This window comes from Barbus barbus (genome assembly GCF_936440315.1).
Source record: "Barbus barbus genome assembly, chromosome: 1".
NCBI lineage: Eukaryota > Metazoa > Chordata > Actinopteri > Cypriniformes > Cyprinidae > Barbus > Barbus barbus.
Genome location: NC_136729.1, coordinates 40,111,657 through 40,134,939, shown reverse-complemented (window position 1 = coordinate 40,134,939; position 23,283 = coordinate 40,111,657). Strand labels below are relative to the sequence as shown.

The following is a 23,283-nucleotide window of genomic DNA, read 5'->3' as shown; positions in this document are numbered from 1 at the left end:
GGGACTGTGGGGTTTTCTTCCCTCGTTTTATTGTCTTTGAGGTGAAAATCACAAGTCCAGTTACGTAGAAAGTAAAAACCAATATTTCCTCAACAAACTGTGGGATTTAAGGCAGACATGCTTTTAATGTTTGTAGCACATCAGGGTTTGTTCAAATCCCTAACCTTAAGTATGAGCAATAGTGATGCTTTAAAATAGTTTGGATGTAGTACTTAGCTAGCTTAAGTAGGTAAGTAGGTACCTGTCTACTCTTGATAAATGTGCAGCAGCAGAACAGGTGTTGACAAGCCACGTTTTGTAGTGTAGGGGCCCTAGTAAAGGGGGCACTGTAAAACTGGGTCGTTTCACTAAAAGTACATGATCGTAAGAGAAAAATAGAGCTGCTCTGACCTTCTTATCATACAGACACTGCACCTGATCTATTTGAGTTACGTGGTCAGCACCAGTCCTGTTCTGTACAATATCTCTCCTTCAGTGTTTGACGGTATAAGGCCTCTTGGTGGCCGCAGGAAAAATGTCAGAACCTGTTGGCTGTTTGAGGGGTGAGGAAGATTTATTAGTGGCTTATCTTGTCTCAAATCTTGGATACTGTCTTAACCTGAGCGCTCTGCAAAACCAGTTTATATAGCAAGCCAGGAAACTACATATGAAGGGAAAGGCTTTAAGTCATTTTTTTCATCTTTAATAGAATGGGGAGGTAAAGTTGGTGCATACTTCCTTTACATGTTGTTATTTACTTGTATGGTTCAGACCTTTATTTTCTTTCTTCCGTAAAACACAAAAACAGAACACAGTGTCAAAAATACAAAGCAGCTTGCTATTTTTCACACAACAAAAGTGGATGGTGATTTATACTGTCAAGCTTCAAAAAGGATGAAAAAGTAAGATTTAAAGCTCCATAAAACTGTGTCCTAACCATGAGTGATGCAACAAGATTCCAGCTGCAGTTTTTCTGTCTACACTTAGCGCTTTTCCTTGTGGAACTTGAGAGATTTATCATATGTTTCTTAACTTCTACAATGAATTTCATCTTGTCCGTGTTTAATGTCTAATACACACAATCATAAACCGAAATGAACTTGAATGCTGTAAGAAAGGAGCAAGACAAAGCATAAACGAAGCAGGCATTTCAGTTAGTACAGTTAGTTCAGTTAGTACACAAACATTCATTCATCCAGACCAAAAGACCGTTGGTGCTGTTGGAATGAACAAAAATCTAATCTGCAAAACTTAAAATCACTGTGAAGTCAAAATTGACTTTTTAGTTTCCATTGTAATGTTGCAGTGATTTTAACATGCACATCATATAGTTTTTTAAAAGCTGACATCATCATAATCTGTAATCAAAAACATTAACGTCCCCTTCTTTCTACATTCTTAAAAGTAAGGACTTTTCCATGACCAGCAAAGTACATACTTTCAAGACTTGAAACATGTCAAACCAGTGGTGTAACTGAATCTCATTCTTTGTTACTTTTAGGCCTTTGTTTGGATTCTTTTTTTTTTCATGTGTACAGTTTGGCTATGTCAGAGCAGTGATGGAAACAGGAAATTATAGGTCTTATTTTTTTTGTTAACAACGGTTTATTGAATTTTATTCTGTGGAACAGTAGCACAAAACAAAAAGCAGCTGTACAAATTTAGAACCCATCTCACCCCCTGGTAGACTTAAAAAAAAAATATATATATATATATTAATTACTATTAATAGATAAACAAATATCAATAAAATTATTTTATACAAAGATTTTAGAAAAAAAGGGACAACGTTAAAAGCTGAATGCCATGAATTAACAGTTTTCACGTTAGATCCATGTATACGAGAAGTAGAGCGTTCCATCGAGATAATGTCCAACAAATACACAGTCCAGGGAAATTATAGGTCTTATGATGACTGACATGAAGTCGGAGCAACCATATTTTCCTTCAGTGTAGTTTAACTATTATGTTACAGCTTAAATTTCACCTTTAAATAACTCTTGGACAGTGATTTGTTATGAAAAAGGTCCTAATGTTTAAAAAGTGATTGTTGCAAAATCGTTCATTGCTGTTTATGCATCAATCAAGCCAGTGACTAAATTGTCTGTTGACTTCTTCTCATTGTTCCTCTTAGTAGCATGGAAACCATCTGTTATCATTAAAATGATTAAATTATATAAAGAAAGTGAGCATAGCCTTTATAGTTGTTAGAGCTGTCAGTCACTTCAGTTCAGTGCATACTCTTCGCATACAGTTCTGTGATCGGCTACAATGCTCAGCACAGAAACCTTTTATGCAGTGCGAGTATATCTAAATATTACATTATTTAATCTGATGTGTGTTTGTTCATCTGGCAGACAATGTGCCTGGTGAGACGCCTTCTGCTGGGCTCCTTGTGTCCTCCTCCTGTCTACTGCTGCCCTCAGGCCACGCTCTGCTCAGTCTTGCAGTTTGTCCTGAAGTAGACATTTCTAAAGGGGAAATGGTGTGTGCATAATCCTCGTTACTGATATATCCACCCTTAAAACATCTCCTTCTCTCCCTGTAATGCCCACACAACTCATGCCTTAACTGGCTATGATGAGAAAAAAGTGACAAATTGACCGTGGACTTTCATTGTGGGTGGGGCTATCCAGCATTATACGATTTTTACAGACCCTGATCACTTTCTCTATTGATTGTTAGAGTTACGATTCAACATCAAATGTCTGTACCTGTGTTGTTTCCTGTCAGAAAGTAGCTAGCATAACTTGAAGGTGAAGGTGGGACCTAATTATAACTTCAGGGAGGGCGGTGTATACTGCATCTGTTTTTAGTGGGTACAAGAAATAGTGCAGTGTGTTAAAGGTGTGGTATACTCATTAAAGTCAATATGAGCACAATAATATCATGGTTTGGTTTTGGATCTGAGTCACTCTTCCTGTACCGCCCATGTTGGGGTCTTTGTCCCAGGAGCGGGCGCCATAGGGAGGACAGGAAAAAGACCTCCATTGCCATGGAGACATTGACGGGGTGGCGGCTTACATGCTAGGCCTCCACCTTTCTGTACTCGCTCACTGACTGAGTCTGTCTTGTTCATTATTTGTAGTTGTAGCTTTTGAATGTACATTTAAATTTATTGGAAGCTTCATTTTATTGTGCTGAAGTGCTGAGTTGTATAGGATAGATTATATATGCAGAGATCTATGAATTTTTTAAAATATGTTTGAGTCAGCATTTCATTGAAATTGCTCCATGACTGTAGAACATTCAGCCTGGGCTCTCCTGCAGAAATATTGCGTTCTTCTAGCATGCAATAACAATAGCCAGAGAAACCAGGGGGGTGTTCCAGAAAGCAGGGTTAACTTATCATCTGCTAAACCCTGAACTCTCAGTTGATGTTCCTGGTTAACATTCTCAATAGAGCGATGAATCGACGAGTCACTATGGAAACAGACGCTAATAAAAAGTGTGCCACACTGCACGCACACATGCGCTGATAGCCAACCCTGAAACAGAACCTACTCCGGAGCAGGTTATCTTCAGAGAGCAAGTTGCTACGGTTGCTTGCTTACCCTGAAAGATGTTGTTAAGCTATATTTTATTTAATGCGTATTGTCCGGATGCAGTTAAAGTCTCAATCTGTTTGATTAGGGTTGAAACCAAATTCTGCAGGAAAGTGGACCACGAGGACCAGAGTTGAGAACCCCTGGTCAAAGTATTTAATGGGAAACACTGCAGCATCAATGAATGGAAATAACACACATGATAAACTAAGTAATTCACTTTGTCCTTTTTGTAGTATGTGAATGTTGTACTGATGTTTCAGTTTGATTTAAAACTATACTGGTATGTTAATTTGATCTTGATTTGATAAATTTAGACCCGTTCCTGTGATAAATTAGGTTTTTGTGTATATTTTTGGCATGGCAATTTTCTTTCTGTGTCAATAAAAAGTTAAAAGTGAATTGAAAGTGATAAATCAATGTAATAAGAATGTGAATTGATGTGTAGTCTGTAGAATTGATTAGAAACAATGATGTGTATGAAAGTTATAGTGTAAATCGACTTTCTCCCATACGAGGTCAGACCATAATTTATAGCTCTGCGATATGACTCATTCACTCCTTGGTTAGAGTTTCCAGAAAATATCATTGCAAAGACTGTTCAGACCACCCTCTATGTTCCTGATTCATCTCCCTTTTGAGTAGCTTGAATGAATTCGGCTGCACTAGTGTCGGGCCGTCATGATCGCTGACTATCCATTACCACTATCACTGGCCTATCTAAATGCACTGTACTTACTGTTTACTCACAATCCTCATTTCTGATTCAGAGCCTGATCGATAGTAATGACTCATTACCCTCCATCTCTTTGTGCACCCCGGGGGGATTTTTACTGGTATGATGAATAGACAGATCAAAGTTTCAGTATTGATATTTTGCTGGTAAACCCTTGTGATCTTATTGTGCTTTATGATCACATTATTATTTTAGTGGACAATGGATGAAAAATGATACGACAGTAGTCGCATACACGTGTTACGTTGCATAGTCTCCTAATCAGTAGTGATCAAGCCGCAAGCAAGCAATTTGATCTCCTTCATTTTCTAACCAACTATGACCATGACAAAGCATGCCTTGACATGACATTTTGGCGATCTCTTGGTTTCTTTTTCTGTTGCATTGATTGAAATCTCAGTGGTTTTAAAAATGTTAAATATTGAAATGTTATAACTGTGTAGCTTTGCAGCATTCTTGTTCCTGGTTTAGGACATAATGTTTGAACCAAATGTCCAATGTTGGGGAATGTTACATTAAAAGTAACATGTTACATCATTGTGTTACTCCTAAGAAAATTAGTTTTTATAGAAGCTTTTATTATATTTTTTTCTCACAAAGAATGTCTTTTCCATAATGATTTGCTTTTGTGTTGTGATAAAAAACTTTTACTTTACTCGCTACTTTGAAACGGTACTCTATTTTGTAACACAAATTACTCCCAAAATTGGTCACGACAGTCTTAGCGACTCCAACCTATTGTTTCTCTTCCTAATAAAGTAATTTAAAAAAAAAAAACATTGTTGATAGCATTGTGTCCAAATGTTGACACAAACTGAAGGACATGCTGTTTCTCTGCAGTTTTTGGCTTATATACTTGCATGTTTCCTGCTCCAGCTCACTCTGAATCCCTTCAGGCTGATACAAGCTTGAACTGAGTTTTGTGGGGTCGGCCAGTCTGATTTGTTGAAGTGCTTGTGTCTCTTTTGCTTGCACTTCTAACATAAATATTCCAGTGCTGGCTCCCTGACTGTGACGAAACTGCTTAAATGCGTTTCATTTTGGCTTCATTTACCCCACACAATGTTGTCAAGTGACAGAATCAACCTGCTTGTTATATAACGCATGGAAATTCCCCGTCTTCTTCCCTGAGGATATTCCTTGGTGAAAAGCAGTGGTTTTAATCCTGGAGTGGAGGAGAGAACAGCAGGGCTGGTATATCCTCCCAGATGCTTTTCATAGTGGTTTGTAACGGTCTGAGAAGGCCTGTGATGCATTTGCTTTGCAAATCCAGAGGCCCAGACTGTGCTGGGATGAGTGGTGTCATCCCTCCTGTCTGTCTGCAGAATGGGAGACCGTGACTCCCCAGCAGGCTGCTGAATGACTAGAGACAGACTCTGGAATCCTCCCAACCCTCTTTACCATCTACTTTCTTTTCCTCCCTTTCTCTCAGTCCTGGAAAATGTCCAAATTCACATTCTGCCTATCTTAAATAGAATTAGTCTGTCTTAGTATTGTTGTAGGTATATAGGCTATTAATAATGAGAGGTATACTTTTTTGCTTTAAAGAAAAGGAGTTTTGTGATTGTTTAAAAAAAAAATAATTAAAGGGGTCACATGATGTGATTTCAAGTTTTCCTTTCTCTTTGGAGTGTTACAAGCTGTTCATGCATAGATAAGATCCCTGAATTTGCAAAGACTAAAGTCTCAAAACCAAAGAGATATTCTTTATAAAAGTTAAGACTTGTCTACGCCCCCCTAAAACGGCTCATTCAAACACGCCCCCACATGTCTGCGTCACGATGTGGGGAGATTTTCATAACACCGCCCAAATGTTTACACACAGAAAGAGGGCGTTATATTTATTCTCGCTGTAGTATTGTTGCTGCCCTCGGCTCCATGTCCTGGAGATGCTGTGTTTCGTTGTGAAAGTGAAAGTACTTTGTTTGGGCTTCCAAAAGAGGACACAACTAGAAATCAGTGGTTAAGTTGTATTTACAACACGGTTCCAGAGCAGTACAACGCAAATAGTCGAGTGTGTGCAGTGCAATTTACAGAGGACTATTTCCTGAACCTGGAAGAGTAGCCTACAATGCTGGCTTGCTCAAAGGCTGTTTCTATAAAGTGGGGCAATTCCAACTTTGCAAGGACAGTCTGGCGCTTCTGACTCACAGCCTGTAAGTATGTTTCTGACACTGACGATTCAAACACGAGTTTTGATCAGTGTAGAGTAGTGCTTGTTGTTTGCCGTTTCTCCGATCACAAATGCAGACATGGTAATGTTTACGCGGTGCAACTCGACGCGTGAAAAGACAGTCTAAGTCATTATAAACAGTAATTATGTCCCCACTGGATGCAACAAATGCTTCGTTTGTAATGGGTTTTATTGTTTTAGTCTCGTCGGCATTAGAAAACGGCATCACAATACAGTGAGGGGGCGTAACATTTCCATCACACGCTTGAGGTATTCGGCCAATCACAACACACTGGATAGCTGGCCAATCAGAGCACACCTAGCTTCTCCGAACGATGAGCTTTGTAAAAATTAACACGTTTCAGAAAGGCGGGGCATAGAGGAGTAACAATAATGTACAGTATGTGGAAAATAATGTGTTTTTTGAGCTTTAAACCACATAAACACATTGCATTACACCAAATACACCAAATATTGTTCTTTTTAGCAATGTCATATGGCCCCTTTAAAATAGCAATAATTACAAGGCTGAACATGTCACAGCTGTTTTTATTATCTAATATTTTTATATAAATTTATTTATCAGAATGTAACTTTTTTTTTTTTTGATACCAGCCTTCCTGTTGCGCCGGTAATACAAAGTAAGGGTCATTTTGTTTCCTGTGTACATTTGTGTGAGTGCTTTGTGAAGAGCGTCATAGGTTTCTATTTGCAACATGTTTTTGAAGCGTTAAGGTTTGTACTCCATTACGAACATATATTTTTAGCACCAAACGCAATGACCAATCAGAAGTGTTTAGTTAGCCAGCGGTGCATATACTCATTACTGTCTGCTCATACATGTTTGCTAATCCTTTCATTATAACCAACAAAATGTGAAAACAGTCTAAATATAAAGCTCTATTCGCACAGGATTAGTATTATCTGGAGACCTTGTGTGATTTAGAAATCACCCCCCCCCCCCCCCCCCCCCACATCTGAATTTCATGTGGCGCATTTGCACGGGATTTTACCCGAATTTACTGACTTATCTCCCGGTTATGATGACAAGGCTTTGTGTAACATTATATATCATAAACAGAAGAATGTTACTTACCACATGCTGCTTTACATGTCATTCATCTTCATCTAATCATTATTTTTCACTCTTCTGATGGTTTTCAGCTTTCTCTTTATGCAAATTGAACTTGTATGGTGTATACAGCGACAAAATACTCCTACAAAGTCTCTATTCTTCGCGAAAGATAGATAAAAAGGCACACTAGAAACAAAAACTTGAAAAAATTATATATGAACCCACCAATTCCCAGAGATGCTGATTCGCATTGGACTAATATTATCACAGGACCTCTGTGTTTGGCAAAATATGGTAGGTAATTTGTGGGGGAATTTTTACTTTACAAATTACAGACCTGGCTGATTCGCAGGGGACTATCACAGACAACCTCCACAATTATTACAAAGGACTAGAGGTCACCAGGTAATACTACTCCCATGCGAATAGGGCTTTAGATTCATTGTGCAGTGTAAATGGCTTCATTTATTATACCAGGATTTGTGTCCAGCGAGAGAGAGGGAAAGTAAAGGACAGGGAGGGACGAGCGGACAGGAAACAAAAGAGCACGGCATGCAGATGTACTGCTGTGATGCAGCAGTGAGGGGAAACGGGAGGGAATCTCTCTTTTTAAACAGCCTGTGTGTTGCTGGCTCTCTATGAAGAGTGGCTCTTGTAGATAAGGTCTCTAGAGTGAAATGTCACAAGCCAACACAGGAAATTGTGTCAGAGTGGGAGAGAGTGAGAGGAGGGTTTGTCTGACTGTGCTTTGAACACTCAGTTTACTGTCATCCTCTTCAACAGCTTTGACACCCATCCACATGGAACAGCTTTACAGTCCCAGCCGCAAAAATATGCTGGGCAGTTCTTCCAAAAAATGAACTGTTTGTTGTCATTTACTCATCCTGGTGTTGCACAAACCATTTTTGTTTTTCTAGCATATTGTGCGGAGCACCAAGACAGAATAGCACCATAAAGGCATTATAAAAGTCCAGAAAACTTACACGCTTGTGAAGCCGTGTGAGAGAAATACCTAAATAAAAGTAGCCTATTCCCTTTTGCTCTAGGTCTCATACCACAGTTCTGCATGTGATGCACTAAACTAAAATGCTATATACTGTTTATCATGTATCCAAAATATGAATATAAAAACATCAGAAAACAGTTTATGTATTGCATGACTTTTAATTATAAACGAGCCTGAAATACAAGGAGACTCTTATTTTTAGTGCATGACTAAATACCATAAAGTAGTCATAATTCATCAATGGTCTATCATAAGCAATCGTTTGGCATAAATGTTCTTTATTTATTTTGAACCGCTCTAAAACCGCATACCTGTAGAACATGCAACAGCGCCACGTTTTGACTTTGAAACTTGCAGTGCTTGCTTTTTGAACTTTAATAATCAAATTAGGCATTGATTACGATTACTGCTTTTCCATCCCCAAATTAAAACTTATTAAAATGATGATTAAGATTCTTGTTCGAAAATTTATTATTTCTTGTTATTTGAGACTTTTTAAATACCTGCAGGCAGTTTTATTCACACACATGCTCCTACATACACTTTACAGTTCGCACATATCTATTTTTAGTTTTATTAAAAACAGTTAATTAACAAATTACTTGAAGTGAGTGATCGATTCTAAATATAAAACCTGAAATGAGCATGCACAATGAAATGTTAAATGCCTACTAATTATTCATTAATATTGTCCAATTACTAAAATGGTACTGATTTATACTGTGCATCCTTAGTTTTATATTAACTTTAAAAAGTTCACCCAAAATAGCCTCGTGGTTAGTGTGCCGACATACAGCGCAACTGCACTTGTGGCGAGCCGAGTTCGAATCCTGTCTCTTGGTCCTTTGCCGATCCCATTTCCCTCTCTCTCTACCCAATGATTTCCTGCCTGCTGTCTATGTCCTGTCTGGATAAAGCTATAAAAAACTTCAAAAAAGTTCACCCAAAAATGAAAGTTCTGATAACTTTTTCCCACCTGTTTTTTTTAGACTCCATTGCATTTCAGAAAAAAATATTCTTCAAAATATCATCTTATGTAAACATTTAATCAAATTCAGTCAAATGTCTAACCTTAAAAATAACCACCTTTACCTTGCAGAGGAAATTTTATGCGATGGTTGGATCATCATCCATTGCTCCATCTGTGGAAAATAAAGGCTTATCTGCTGGACTACTTTCAGAACACCAGCAGCTCTGGGCAAGATCCTGAATTCTAACTTTGCTGTTGGAATTCACAACAAAACCCCCCAAAATCTTTATTGTCATAAACAAACCTTGCGTATCATCTTCACAATCTGAAACAGGCTTTTGAGATAAACATCCAACTCGTTTTTTTTCCTCCCCCTTCGGCCCATATTGAGATTTTACCTCTGATATGAAAGGTTAAATTTTTCTGGTCCAAATATAAAGTGTTATGAACAGTGTTGTGCAAGTTACTTCCAAACTGTAGTACATTACAGATTACTTGTTACTGTTATTTAAAAGTAATTCCTTACCTTACAATATTACTGTCTCAGAATTGTAATGCGTTACATGACTCCTGTATTACTTTTCAGTTACTTTCACCAAAATATCTACAGAAGTAGAACTTAACATACTAAAATGACAAAATGTACTAGAGCCCTGCCCTAATGGCAAAGTGTTTATATTTCATTCTGGCTTTTTATTAAGTTCATTTAGAAAAAACGTTTGGAGCATTAAATATGTTTTTTCTTTCTTAAAGTAGCGACCAAGCGGCCAGTGGCAGACCGGCAGGCTGATCATAGTTTATGTTTGATCAATTTAGCCTTCTCAAATCATCATGATTTAAAATAAAATCTAATATTTTTATACTAAAACGCATATACTAAAACAGTTCAAGCATATAACAATGTTTAAACGTTAAACCTAGATAAATGTGCGCTGCATCCAGTAGTTTGTGTGGAGAGTGGAAGCTAAAGCACAGGACATGGAAGCACCAGCGCAATCAATTGCAATTTGTTTTCAATGGAAACAACTTACGCAGTAATTTTTGCTCATAAAGGTAAGAGTAATACATCATTCGTAACTGTAAAGGGTCTACTTTTATTTGTGTGCATTCACAATATCAACAAAACGTCGTGGTTTTATCTTGAACAGGAGCGCTTCACAAAAATGAACCGAAAGGCAGCGAATACATGCCTCACAGACATGATAAATATATCAATAGAAAGCTTTAAATTACTACTTAATGAAATAAATAAAAATGAAAACAAAAACTATTTAATATAATCGTTATCCGTGAAGATGCACTTCTCTCTAAAGGCGCGTCTAATGAGGAGATGGCGAATCCTTACTATTTCCCGCGGACACATTCATGGTAATTACTTTTGCTGGGGATTTTGCTTTATTGCGTGTATTTGAAGCAGAACTCTTCAGCTGTGCTGACGGCTCGCTGCTGCTGCGGGACACTAAACACCGTCGAACCGCTCTTGACAGTCGCGGCAGCACAGACTCGTGTTGTTTCCACCAGTGCGGCAATTGTTTTTTCATCAATAATTGATGGATGTCTAAAATATAAAGATAAGGAGAAGCCTAAAACAGGCCCACGTCTGAACTATGACGTGAATATTGTCCCGAAGCCCGGCCCTAGGGACATAAAAAAAGTCGGAGCCGGACTTTTAAATAAAAAAATAAAAAATTGGACTAAAAGTGTGTTGTAACTCAAGCGTTACTGAACACGTACCGAGTAAAATATTCCTGAAAATTGATTAGTAATGTCTTACAATACTGCGTTACAACAAAAAGTAATCCGTTACTGTAATGCATTACTTTTTCAACGCGTTATGTGTAGTATGTGGAAATGGATTTTTCACTCTCAGCTCAGGAAATCTCTAGTTCCCCTTAATTAATGATCATTTGCCTGGAGGCCTGCAGAAATATTGTATCTGTATCTTATGAACACAAGTAAGGCCCTGTAGGCAGGTTACAGTGTTACACACATGGCTCTGTTCTTTGTTTCACTCGGATGCTTATCAGTACAGCTGCCCTGCTTTCTCATCTGGGTTAATTGAGCTCGATATAGCAACATATGCTTGCGTTGGTTACTCTGTGAAATGCATAATACATTTCAGCCGCATTTGTTATTATTGACTGTCAATATCTAGTAAAGCAGATATGAGATATGGAGGATCTGATGAGTTAGTGGTTAATGAAGACAGAGACTGTTTTTCATGCCAATATTTTAAGCAGATAATATCAATGTTTATTTTTTGCGATTCAAATTGTGCAGCCTTTTTGCATATCTGGTTCTTCAGTAATACAATTATCCATCTTTTTTTATGCTGTATACCACAGGTCAGAAGTGTGGAATCATCAAGATTTTTTTTATGCATATCCAGGCTGCATTTATTTGATGCAGTAAAAACAGTAATATTATGAAATGTTATTACAATTTAAAAGTATTGTTTTCTATGTGAATATACTTTTAAAATGTTATTTTATAGATTTTACAGATTTATTTGAAAACTGTGGAACATTCAGAAGCCTTGCCATCTCAGAAATAAATAACATTTTAAAAGTATATTTTAGAAATGAAAACTTAGTTTTTATAGTTTGTAATAATATTTCACAGTGCTGTTTCTACTGTATTTTTGATCAAATGAATGCAGCCTTGGTGAGCATGAGGCTTATTTCACAAACATTGGAAATCTTAATTATTCATTACTTTTGACTGATAGTATATAAGCAAGTATTATTATGCCTGAATTTAAGGAAACGTGTAAAAAGTTAGATGCTTGTTTTCATGGCAATATAACATTAAGCATCGTTATGAATATTGGAATAATTGTAATTAGCTTTTTAATTTGACCTTTAGGTTTTAGACTAGTTTTGTTATTCCTTTCTTATATCATGACTTGTAAGTTTGATTTATTTCTATGAATAAATCTGATTTTATGTAGGTAAATTGTTGCATATTTATACAGTATATTTTAATATTTTCCTTTTTATGTATATATATATTTCTTTCAAGTCTTTCAAGTGATATACTTGTGCTAGCTGTCTATTACGTCTGTGGTCATTTGGCTGTCAGTGCCCTTAGAAATTGCCCAGACAAGGTCATTGCCGCCTCTTAGTGTGGCTAGCTGTAGGCGAGATCTTCAGTAGCCCAAGCTCTCATCTCTGAACATGTGTGGCTGTTTGACTGCAGGCTTGGCCTGTAATTACACAGACATCTGTGAGGGGAGTATGTCCATGGGGCGAGTTGGTGCCTGAACCGGTATGCCCTCCCAGGCCTCTTTTACCCCTCTACCCCTGTCATAAATCAAAGGGCCAGCTGCCAGTGGCTCATTATCTGAGTAATTATCTCATCCTGCAGTCCTGCATTATCTCCAAGACAGCCTGGGCCTCACTGCTCTCACCCGGTCCTTTCCCAGACAGACCCCTGCATGAGCCCAGTCTCATCCTCTGGTGTAAAGTGTCCAATCCTGTGCCTCTGCATAGCCCTGTCTTCATTACTGATATGTCCCTCTAACACGAAGATTTGGTCATGTTCTTGAGTCCCACAGAGTTAGATGCATATTTAAACTGTAATATTATGATCATGAGACCTTCAAAAGGCATTTTAAGAAATATGTTGAACACAAGAGTTATTTATGAAAATGTCTACGCTGCTCTTTTTACATACAGTGAAAGTGGATGGTGACCACAGATCCAAGCATCGTAAAAGTTTGAATAAACAACAGCAAGCATGATGTATTTTGTAGGCCAAAACCCGCAAATGATTTGGCATGAGTTTGCACTTCCAGCTCAGTTATACTGAAGTCAGTGCATTTGTTTAATGGGATTATGCTTAAGCTACATTAGTAATACACCATTATGATTTTTTAAGCTTTTTCTTGTCTTACAAAGGTCAGTTGCTAAAAAGTGGCTACATTGGACTAAGGAGGGACATTTAAACATCATTAAACTAAGCAGGAAAACTCATCTACTCACAAGTCTGCTTTCAAGCCTCGTTGTGTTTATTTTCATGCTCTTGAAAACTATTCTAACTCAAACTTTCAGGGAAAAGACTGTAAGAGTTGCCAGAAGATTAATGGCGGTGACGTTGAAGTAATGCGACCATGGTGTAGTTTGTTTAAAGCCTTTAACTTTTTCTACTTCTGGAGATTGTATTTAGGCTTCAGAAAAATTCATTTTAACTTCCGGGTTGGCCTACAAAAATACGTCATCGTTGCAGAACTCTGACATGATGCAAGTCGGTGATAACATGGACATTGAGAGGGGCAAGGTTACTCCAAAGATTTAGGTTTCAGTGACTGATTTAAAAAATGTTTTTACCCTGTTTACCCTTAAATATTTCATTACATTCTTGGAATTTTATCTTATTTGTTTGGGTAAACTATCCCTCTAAAGACCGCTTCAGCTGGATGACTTCTAGGTTGTATACATGTTTTGGATGTTGTGTAAGTGCTTCTCAAAAGTAATACATATTTTCCCTCACTTTATGTTCAGCATATTTTCCCTTGTGTCTTTATTTTTGGCAGCAGTCCTATGAAACAGTCCCCTTCCTTTACTTTGAAACATGTTTGTTTTGCAGCGGTATATCTTTGCTTATTACCAGCAATAAGCCCAAGCCCAGAGGCAGTGAACATATTGGGATTATGGATGTTTGTCCTCTGCATTTTTGAGGGTTTGTCTCATTGATGTTTCTGTGCGTTTAAAAGTGTGATTTCCTCTTTCCTGCTCTCTCAGAACATTATTGACTCTTACAGTGACTTCTAAGTGCTTGTAAAAACAGTACAACGTAGGCTTGTATGTTCAGGCAGGAACAGTTGGTCCTCCATGCCTCATTAGTCCCTGTTTCAACTGCATACATACTTCGGTCTCTATGCTCTCTGCTGATTGGCCAGTGTTGAGATCATATGCTCTTATTGTATTGACATTCTTGCCTTCATAATCAGGGATAACTGCTCCAGGAACTGTTACCCTGCAAAAGATCTCAAGCAGCGTTGAGGTTTGGAACAAAGGGACTGTTTGACTAATTGACTTGCAGTGCCATAGACGTGGCAGTTTTGTTTCAATGGAGTTCTGTCTCCAAGTGTCCTGCAAATGAGTCACCGAGCTGGTTGTGGAGGATAGATGGTTTGGAGTTTCCTTCAGGTTCACCGTTTCAGAACAGTAGGTCATAACTAAGCCCACATAGAATTAAGGTTTGGTATATCTCACGATAAAGTCTCCAGCTCATATTCCACCCTAAAGTTAAAAAAGTTTAGTTTTTATATACATATAGAGTGCACCAGTGCCCGCCACTTTTTCAGCGGCCTTGGTTCCAGAATTTTTCCCATTCATTTTTCCCATAATGATTAAAGAAAAAATCTTTAAGAGTTATAAGCTATGAATCAAACCAGCCAGCTATGAGGTGATTGAAAATTGGAAAAACAATCTAATGGTGTGTGCACACCAAGCACGAAGCAAATATTCTCATCGCGCTATTGCTGGAATGTGCCAAGCTCTTTGCCGATTGGCTTGTGCGACAACACCTCATGCAAATTTTCAACTTGCACGGAAGACGTGTTTGCAGGCGTATATGGCTTGTTCATGGGAATCGCATCGCCCGGTGCAAATTCACGTCTTTGCATTTACTTTGTTTAATCTACTAATTAACGTAAACAAAGCGTGAGGATAGTCGGTTCATCGCGGCTACTGTTTGTTTCTGGAAGAAGATACGTTGAGAGGAATAAGCCAGGATTGAATGAATTAACTAAATAATTAATAATATAATAATTTAATTCCTTTTTGGTGGGCACACACACCATAAATTTGTATACTTATAATTTTAGTGAGGGAAAGAACTACAATCCCATGAAGCACTGTGAAGTGAATGACATAATCATTATATATTATTTATATTTATATGGATAAATATAAAACTGTCTCTGTTAATATTGTGTATATAGAAGCAAAAATATTATAGTTATTGCAAAAGATGCATGTTTGTGTGTATATATAGCCTAGACAAATATTTAAGTGGTTAGTATATAGTTTTGGCATGATTTACTTTTTTCTGATTGGTGCATATTTTTACGCAGAATCGTTAAATACGATTGTTTGAAAAATATGTTGAAATATATTATAGGCTGTTGGCTTGTAAGTATACAGTAAAATTGTCCATTAATAACAACCTCATTGCTTGTGTCTTTTAAAAGTTATCAAGTCAATTCTCCTACATAGAAAATGAATAGGATTTGGGTTTTTTTTTACTTCCATAAACTGACTGCATAATTATTTTTAAAGGTGATTCTCATCATATTATTATTGCTGTAGTAATACAGTAACATTGTTGTATTAAATGGTACAAAATAGGCTTTGTTTTCTTTAAAATATAATTTGCATGTTATATTTGTTTAATATTTGTTTGGGTCCCAGAAGCCTCCAGCTTTACCAACCACACTCATCCACTGTCCATGAAAGTTACAACACCTCTCATGCATTTTCAAGGACATGCTTCAGAAAGCCTTCACATGATAAAGATTGGTTACAAATTCCTGCCAAGTGATTCACACTCTTGATCACAGGCCGAAACCCTCACTGTCCACATCAAGTTATTTTGTTCAAGAATGCCCTGATGATGCTAAAGGAAGATTATAGAACATCACCAAGTTTGTCAGCCTCAATTTCTGTTACGTCTACTATGTGAACCAACCTGTGTTTGTTTGGAAAACAATTCATATCCTCTCCTTTCTTGAAATTTCTTAAATATGTGGTTTCTTTTTGACTAGATCTAGACTGTGAAGTGTGAAGTTCCTGATGTCCTCAGGCTGCAGCCATTAGTTGATTGAGCTGGTATCATAAATAAGGTGCAGCGTGGACCCAGGAGCAGAATCTTCCTCTAAATCTGTTGCTATCCTTTAAGTAGTGTGCTGGCCATCTGCTCTGCTGCGAGGTCCCCAAATCCTCCGAGAGCTCAGCGTAGTGCACCTCTAATACTCTCCTTATGGCTCCTTATGCAATCTGGTTAGGCATTACAGAGCGCACTGAGGTGGACATGAGTGTTTGTGAGTGCATGTTCATTTTATTCTGTGTTGTGAGCCATAAATCAGAAAGTATGATGTAGTCTTTTGATATAGTATATTTAGTGTGCATTTTTGTTAAAAAATAGACACATTTGTTACTGCATTTTTAGATAATTATATTTAATTTAATAATAGAATATTCAATATGATGACACACTGCACACACTTTTATGAGAATATATATGCTCACTATGTACAATATGCAGTATATATTTTCTGCATGTCATAGTGCAGTGTACCTTTCATTTGTGCAGTGCATTAATGTTGAAAATCTGTGTAATACCATTTAGTTGATAATTATTGTCATGTTATCCAATAAATAAAAATAATTTCTAAACAAATTAAAATAAAATCACTACATTTTAAATAATGTGAAAGTAGTGTTAACGGTCTCTAAGACTGTTACATTATAATATTGATTAAAATATAAAATAATATTTAAAATATTAAAACATTATAATATGCAGCAGATAGATATTACTTTTGAGATTTTAAATCAATTATTAGTGTGAAATATGTATATTAATACTGTCAAATCTACCACATTTCAGAAACTTAAAAAAAAGACTTAAAATTAGTTGACTTTAGTCTTACTTATTGCATTATATGCCAAGTGACCATTCAAAAATATGGACAAAAACCCCAAAACAAAAACACTTATTTTCTGAAGTTTGCATGCCTGTATCTCAATGTGATTCAGTTTCAGAGATATGAGGATCTCAATGTGGCCCATAAGTAAATTAAGCAGCATTGGATAATATTATTATTTGCATTTTGCATGCTTTTCACATGCGGTTAATGTCCTGCACAGTACACAAAAGCTATGCAAGTATTCCTAGTGTATTGTAAACCAGCTACAGGATGATAGGATCTGTTAGTTTTGCCATAACACTCTCTGGTATCCATTTCCTTAACAGCTATTTTTCCACAAATGGTATCCAAACATTCTACTTGAACAAGTCTTGGACTGCAGTTAAGCCCTAAAACAATCCTGATGTTTAAAAGGTGTCTAAATACAAGCCCATTGCTGCAAATGTCCCAGTGTAGATTGTGTCTGTTATATCAATAGCATTACTATGGAGGACTGAACAGAGACCTCAGTGAGACCTGTCTCTGCACCTGAGAGTGCTGGCTGGACTCCAGATATCAGTCTCAGCCACACAAGAGGGGGGCTCATTGGCTCCTGATGAGAGACGGGCACCAGCAGACAGGAGCCACATTGACCTCACAAGCACAAATAAATAAAACCCTGCTCCTGAACGGGCTCCTGTATTGAAACACCGAAGCCTGCTAGTGTTTGAGTTGTTTTTTCAAAGATAGCCTGTGCCCTCAGCTGAAATAACACATCAGATTGTGTGAAGACTGAAGGTAGAGTCATGATTTGTTTAGCTTCAAACAAATCAAAGGTCTGTGGGTGTTATTTCAGTAAATTAACTAGTTTATTGGGCGTTTATAGCTAAATCAGATGTATTATGTTAAACAGTGACATTTATGTACCGTTTGTATAGTAATTTAACAAAGCAATTACCATGTTTTTATTTTGCGTCAGTGTACACAGTGCTTCTATAATGAATAGTAACCCTTGGAGACTATTCAGGCATTATTAAGTGGATGTTGTGAATCAAGTTATTGTGTGTCTGTTGGAGAAGGTGGCAGCTGGTGATTTTGGCAGCCGGCTGATTTTCTGTGCTCTGTTGAGAGCAGATAGTGACCCAGTGTGTTTTGAAACACAACTCTGCCCATTCTTGATAGTAACTCTTAAATCAGTCTGTTTTAATCACTTAAAAACTGTAGCTAATCGTTTAACTTTTATCTTTTGGTTTGTTAGTTTTGTGAAATTATGAGTGGGATTATTGACTTAATTAGTGTACTCTTGCTAAAAGAGAAACATGTCTATGAATACACAATAGCTCGATATCCAGACAGGAATGTATGTTTTGCAATGTCTGGAAATTCATAGCGTGTTTGATGGATGATGAAAAAAAATAAGACTGCATGCATACTATTTATGCAAAGTTGTATTGTAATCTGTTTCTCTCTTCAGAATGCATGGCTGTTTTGAAAATTTGTAATTCAAATATCCCCGAAACACTGTTACGTCTTGATGAACGCACATTCATTCGTATAATTTGATTTATTTTTATTTTTTAAATAACTGGTAACTGATTACGTAGAAAAAAAATGACAAAAAAAACGAATATTGGTTAAATTGATCGTTGGTCTTACTAATGCTAATGGTGGGCGATACCAGTGAGGTTACAGATATATCATGTGTCCTTAGTGAAAACTTGTTACTTGTGTACATGCATTTATTATTGCAGTAGTGATATATTTGCTTGTGAGATATACCTCTACATTTCACAAAAGCATTGTATGTTGTTGGTGTCAAGGGCGTTTACAGGAGTTGGACAATGAAACAACTTATTTTAGACCACAGTAATTTATTACTGCCGCCTTTTGCTGCCAAAAGAGCATCAATTTGTTTTAGGAATGACAGATACAAGTCCTGCACAGTGGCTAGAGTGATTTTGAGCCATTCCTCTTCCAGAGCAGCTGCCAGGTCACTACGTGATGCTGGTGGACCAAAACGTTTCCTTGTTTCCTTCCTCTTAAACACCCCAAAGTGATTAAATAATATTCAGATCTGGTGACTGTGCAGGCCATGGGAGATGTTCACCTTCACTGTCATCATCGTCAAAACACTCTGTCACCAGTTCTTTTGTGTATATTTGTGTATTATCATCCTGATACATGGCATCACATTCAGGGTACAATATTTTAACCATTGGGAGCACATGGTCTTCCAGAATGGTTCGATATTTCTTGCCAGGGACGTGCCCATCTGATATTGCTGCCCAAACAGTGCACGCAACAGTCTGGGTGGGTAAGCTTCTTTGGGGCTTCTCCACACAGCCAGTGAAGGTGGACTCATTAGAGAGCAATGCATGTTTCAAATTGTCCACAGGCCAAGATTTGCACTGCTGAAACTGACATTTGCCATTGACACTAGTGACCAAAGTTTTGGCTATGACAGCCTAACCATGAATATTGACCCTGTGGAGCTCCTAATGAACAGGCTTGTTGGAAACAATAGATTTGAGATGCACATTTAATTCTGCAGTGAGTTGTCCAGCTATGGTTTTATGTTTTTTGCATAAAGTCCTTTTTAGACCGCTTCCTCATGCGTTGACAGTTACTAATGTTGGATGTGGTTTGAAATTCGTGGTGGTATGTCGACATTACCCTGGATACCATGGCTTTTGATACACCACAAAGACCGGTGTCCTGGTCACAGGTGCACCGGCAAGACACGCACCAACAATTTGTCCTCCTTTGAACTCTGATACGTCTCCCATTAGGTTGTGTGGATTACAGTAGCATTGCTATTGCTCTGCTAATTCAGCCTTCATACACTGCCCTTCCTCATGGAATGTAAATCAGTGAAGACTCGCCACCAGGCCACGCATATGGTCACGAAACATCCAACACAGGGCTGGACAATTAATCGTAAAAAATTGAAACTGAAATTCAGAACCTCTAACTGATGTAATTTTCCCATGTCAGTTATTTCGTTTTTTTTTTTTTTTTTATCCTAATAATATTTTCCCCATAAAAAGATACTTACCGCATGTGTAGTTGGCACTATACGGACATGTATGACTGTTGTGCTCCCCTCTTTTGCAGAGTCTCGCACGTGAGAGGCATGATGAAATAATTTCTAAATAAATAAATAAAAATAATTGTTCAATAATCGTAATCGAGGTTTTGATTTTAGGTCCTATCACCCAGCCCTAATCCAACACTATATTTGCGAGTGTTTCAGTTTCATTGTCCAACCCCTGTTATTAGGCTTGCAATATTTTTGGGCTATGAGGCACAGACAGATTAATTGGGCAATATTTTGAGATCAGCTGATAGCTTTGCCTACTTGATTACGAGCAGGGTTAGCTCTAAAATTTATGGGCATTTAGTGCTTTCACATTTTTATGACTAAATATTGTGTGAAATTACTGTTCAACAGCTTTTCAAAATATTGTGTTGTCTCTCATAATTAATAGATATTGTTATCAACCACTGAAAAACCCAGTTGAGCACTAATATTATTTTTTATGTTCTTATTCTCATTGTCTCTCTTTCTTTCTCTGGCAGTTGTAATGTCTTGAAGCAGTACTGGCCCGTTTGAAGGATGTACAGTGAGTGCTGATGGAAACTGCTGCTCCAATATGAGTGTTCATGATGTTGGCGGGAGACGACGCTTTGAGGACTCTGAGTTCACCCTGCGCATCTACCCAGGGGTCATCGCCGAGGGCACCATCTACTGCCCCGTCACCGCCCGTAAGATCACTTCGGCCGCGGAGGTCATCGAGCAGGTCATTGATCGGCTGCAGCTAGATCGGACAAAATGCTACGTCCTGGCAGAAGTGAAGGAGTTTGGCGGGGAAGAATGGATCCTCAACCCTACCGACTGTCCCGTCCAACGGATGATGCTGTGGCCTCGCATGGCCTTGGAGAACCGCTTCAGCAGCGAGGACTACCGCTTCCTGCTGCGAGAGAAGAACCTCGATGGCTCCATCCACTACGGCAACTTGCAGATGTGGCTACAGGTCACAGAAGAGCGGCGGCGCATGGTGGAGCGGGGCTTCCTGCCGCAGCCCTTGCCGAAGGACTTCGATGACCTTTGTAACCTGCCGGATCTCAATGAGAAGACTCTGCTGGACAACCTGCGCAGTCGCTTCAAACAGGAGAAGATCTACACCTATGTGGGCAGCATCCTCATAGTCATCAACCCCTTCAAGTTCCTTCCTATCTATAACCCCAAATATGTCAAGATGTACGATAATCACCAGCTTGGCAAGCTGGAGCCGCACATCTATGCGGTGGCGGACGTGGCCTACCATGCTATGCTGCAGAGTAAGCAGAATCAATGCATTGTTATTTCTGGGGAGAGTGGATCAGGCAAGACTCAAAGCACCAACTTCCTGATCCACCATCTCACGGCTCTAAGTCAGAAAGGCTTTGCTAGTGGAGTTGAGCAGATCATTCTGGGTGCCGGACCAGTGCTGGAGGTAAGAGCTTGTTATATAAATTTAATATTTCACAAGGTTGTTGGCAATGGTTTTTATAGACCTATGAAAGTATCTGAAAGTCCTTTCAAAGTTTATTAGGTGTTATTAATCATAAACTGGATACAGCTTTTGTTGTTGCCAAAAATCAACACTATTAAAAATAGAGGTGCTCCGATCAGGATTTTTGAGGCCTATCACTGATTACCGATCACAGAAAGCAGTATCTGTCAATACCTATCTTTTTAAAGCCTTCTTGTTATTATGTAGAATTATTTATAGTGATACTCCAATCAGGAGTTTTAGACATTTATTCAGGGCCTGAATTTCATTTTTGAGAATGAATTCCTCTCTTAGGAGACTCTTTCGTGTCAATCTATGTTCATATTTACTTCAAACAATGCACTGTTACTTTAATTCAGCACGTGCAGTGGAAACTATCTCTGCACTGCTGCTCCTGGAACGCACCGCCAGGCCGCTACCGTGTGCAGTGTGAACGCTCTAATCCGTTATGATGAGCGCTGAAAAAATATGCACTGCAAATGGATGTGAACCTGGCATTATGTGTGTGTGTGTGTGTGTGTGTGCGCTGAATGGTTTAAACACTGGCAAGAATAAAAAAAAAAAAAATGCAATTTATAAACTATAGTGACGACGCGACCCTGGCTCCATTGCGCAAGTGACAGTTCCTGTCAACTGTTCAGCGTGCAGCTCAGTGCAGACGCGATTTGATTTGAAGCCATTTGCGCATTTTGAGAGAGAAAAAGAGAGGTTTTCAAATTACTTTATAAGTTATTTAATGAATGAATATGAATTATACCTCACCTTCAGCATTATAATTATTTCACCCGCGCCGGACAGAGACGGTGCCGCTGCATGTCATGCCAAATCTCTCACAGCAGGCGCGTCATCAGCTTGAGATCGTTTTTTTGAGATCGGCCTTTTTAGAGACCGCCGATCAAACATCCCAACGCGATTATCGGCCGATAGTGATCGGTAGCCGATCAATCCGAGCACCCCTAATTAAAAACTATAAAAGTTCATGCAAAAACCCTTTATTGTAACTTGTCAAAGAACAAAATATTAAATACATGAGAAATTTAAAAATCCACATCTATTTTTATTGTTTGACCCACACCATATTTTTGTTCAAAATTAGCAGCAAAGACACAAAATAAAAGTGTTTTTGTCATGACTATTTCTAGTCGTTATTTGCGCACTGAGGTACAAATTGTACCTAACATTATTTGTACTTAGTCTAAGAAGTATTTGTTGTTTTTTCTGGTTTTCAGACTCCACCGAGTGTAAAATAAGTTCATCTGTGCTGCAACAGTCTGGCAATTGAGGTCCATTAAACTAACAAACAAAAGCAACATTTGTCATTTTTTGATGGTAAAACTCAATTACATAAAAAAAAAAACTGTGAATTTCCTTGGATTCTTACATTTTAAGTGAACTTTGAAACTTAAATTTCATAGGTTCATGTGTGTTGATTTTTGGCATGGAAACTAATGTGTGGTTAATTAGACCCTAACACAAACATAATATCAAAATTTGTACAGCACTTCCAAATCACATCTATGTGTTCAAAAAGTAAACCACTTGCGGTTCGAAAATTTAGAGTGGGTCAAATTGACCTGAACACAACAGGAAGATTAATACCATTTTGCAGC

The 23,283-nt window shown here is 38.0% G+C and overlaps 1 protein-coding gene across 1 annotated transcript in view; it reads left to right on the top strand.

Annotated features, from left to right (window-relative positions):
• The window catches only part of LOC306860236 (unconventional myosin-IXAa-like), a 149,852-nt gene that overhangs the window by 5,647 nt on the left and 120,922 nt on the right, over positions 1-23,283 (top strand). Inside the window, exon 2 of the mRNA XM_079401829.1 lies at positions 20,697-21,613. Within this exon, the coding sequence (XP_079257955.1) occupies positions 20,771-21,613 (843 nt within the window). The 5' untranslated portion in view covers positions 20,697-20,770. The remainder of the gene's footprint in view (positions 1-20,696; positions 21,614-23,283) is intronic.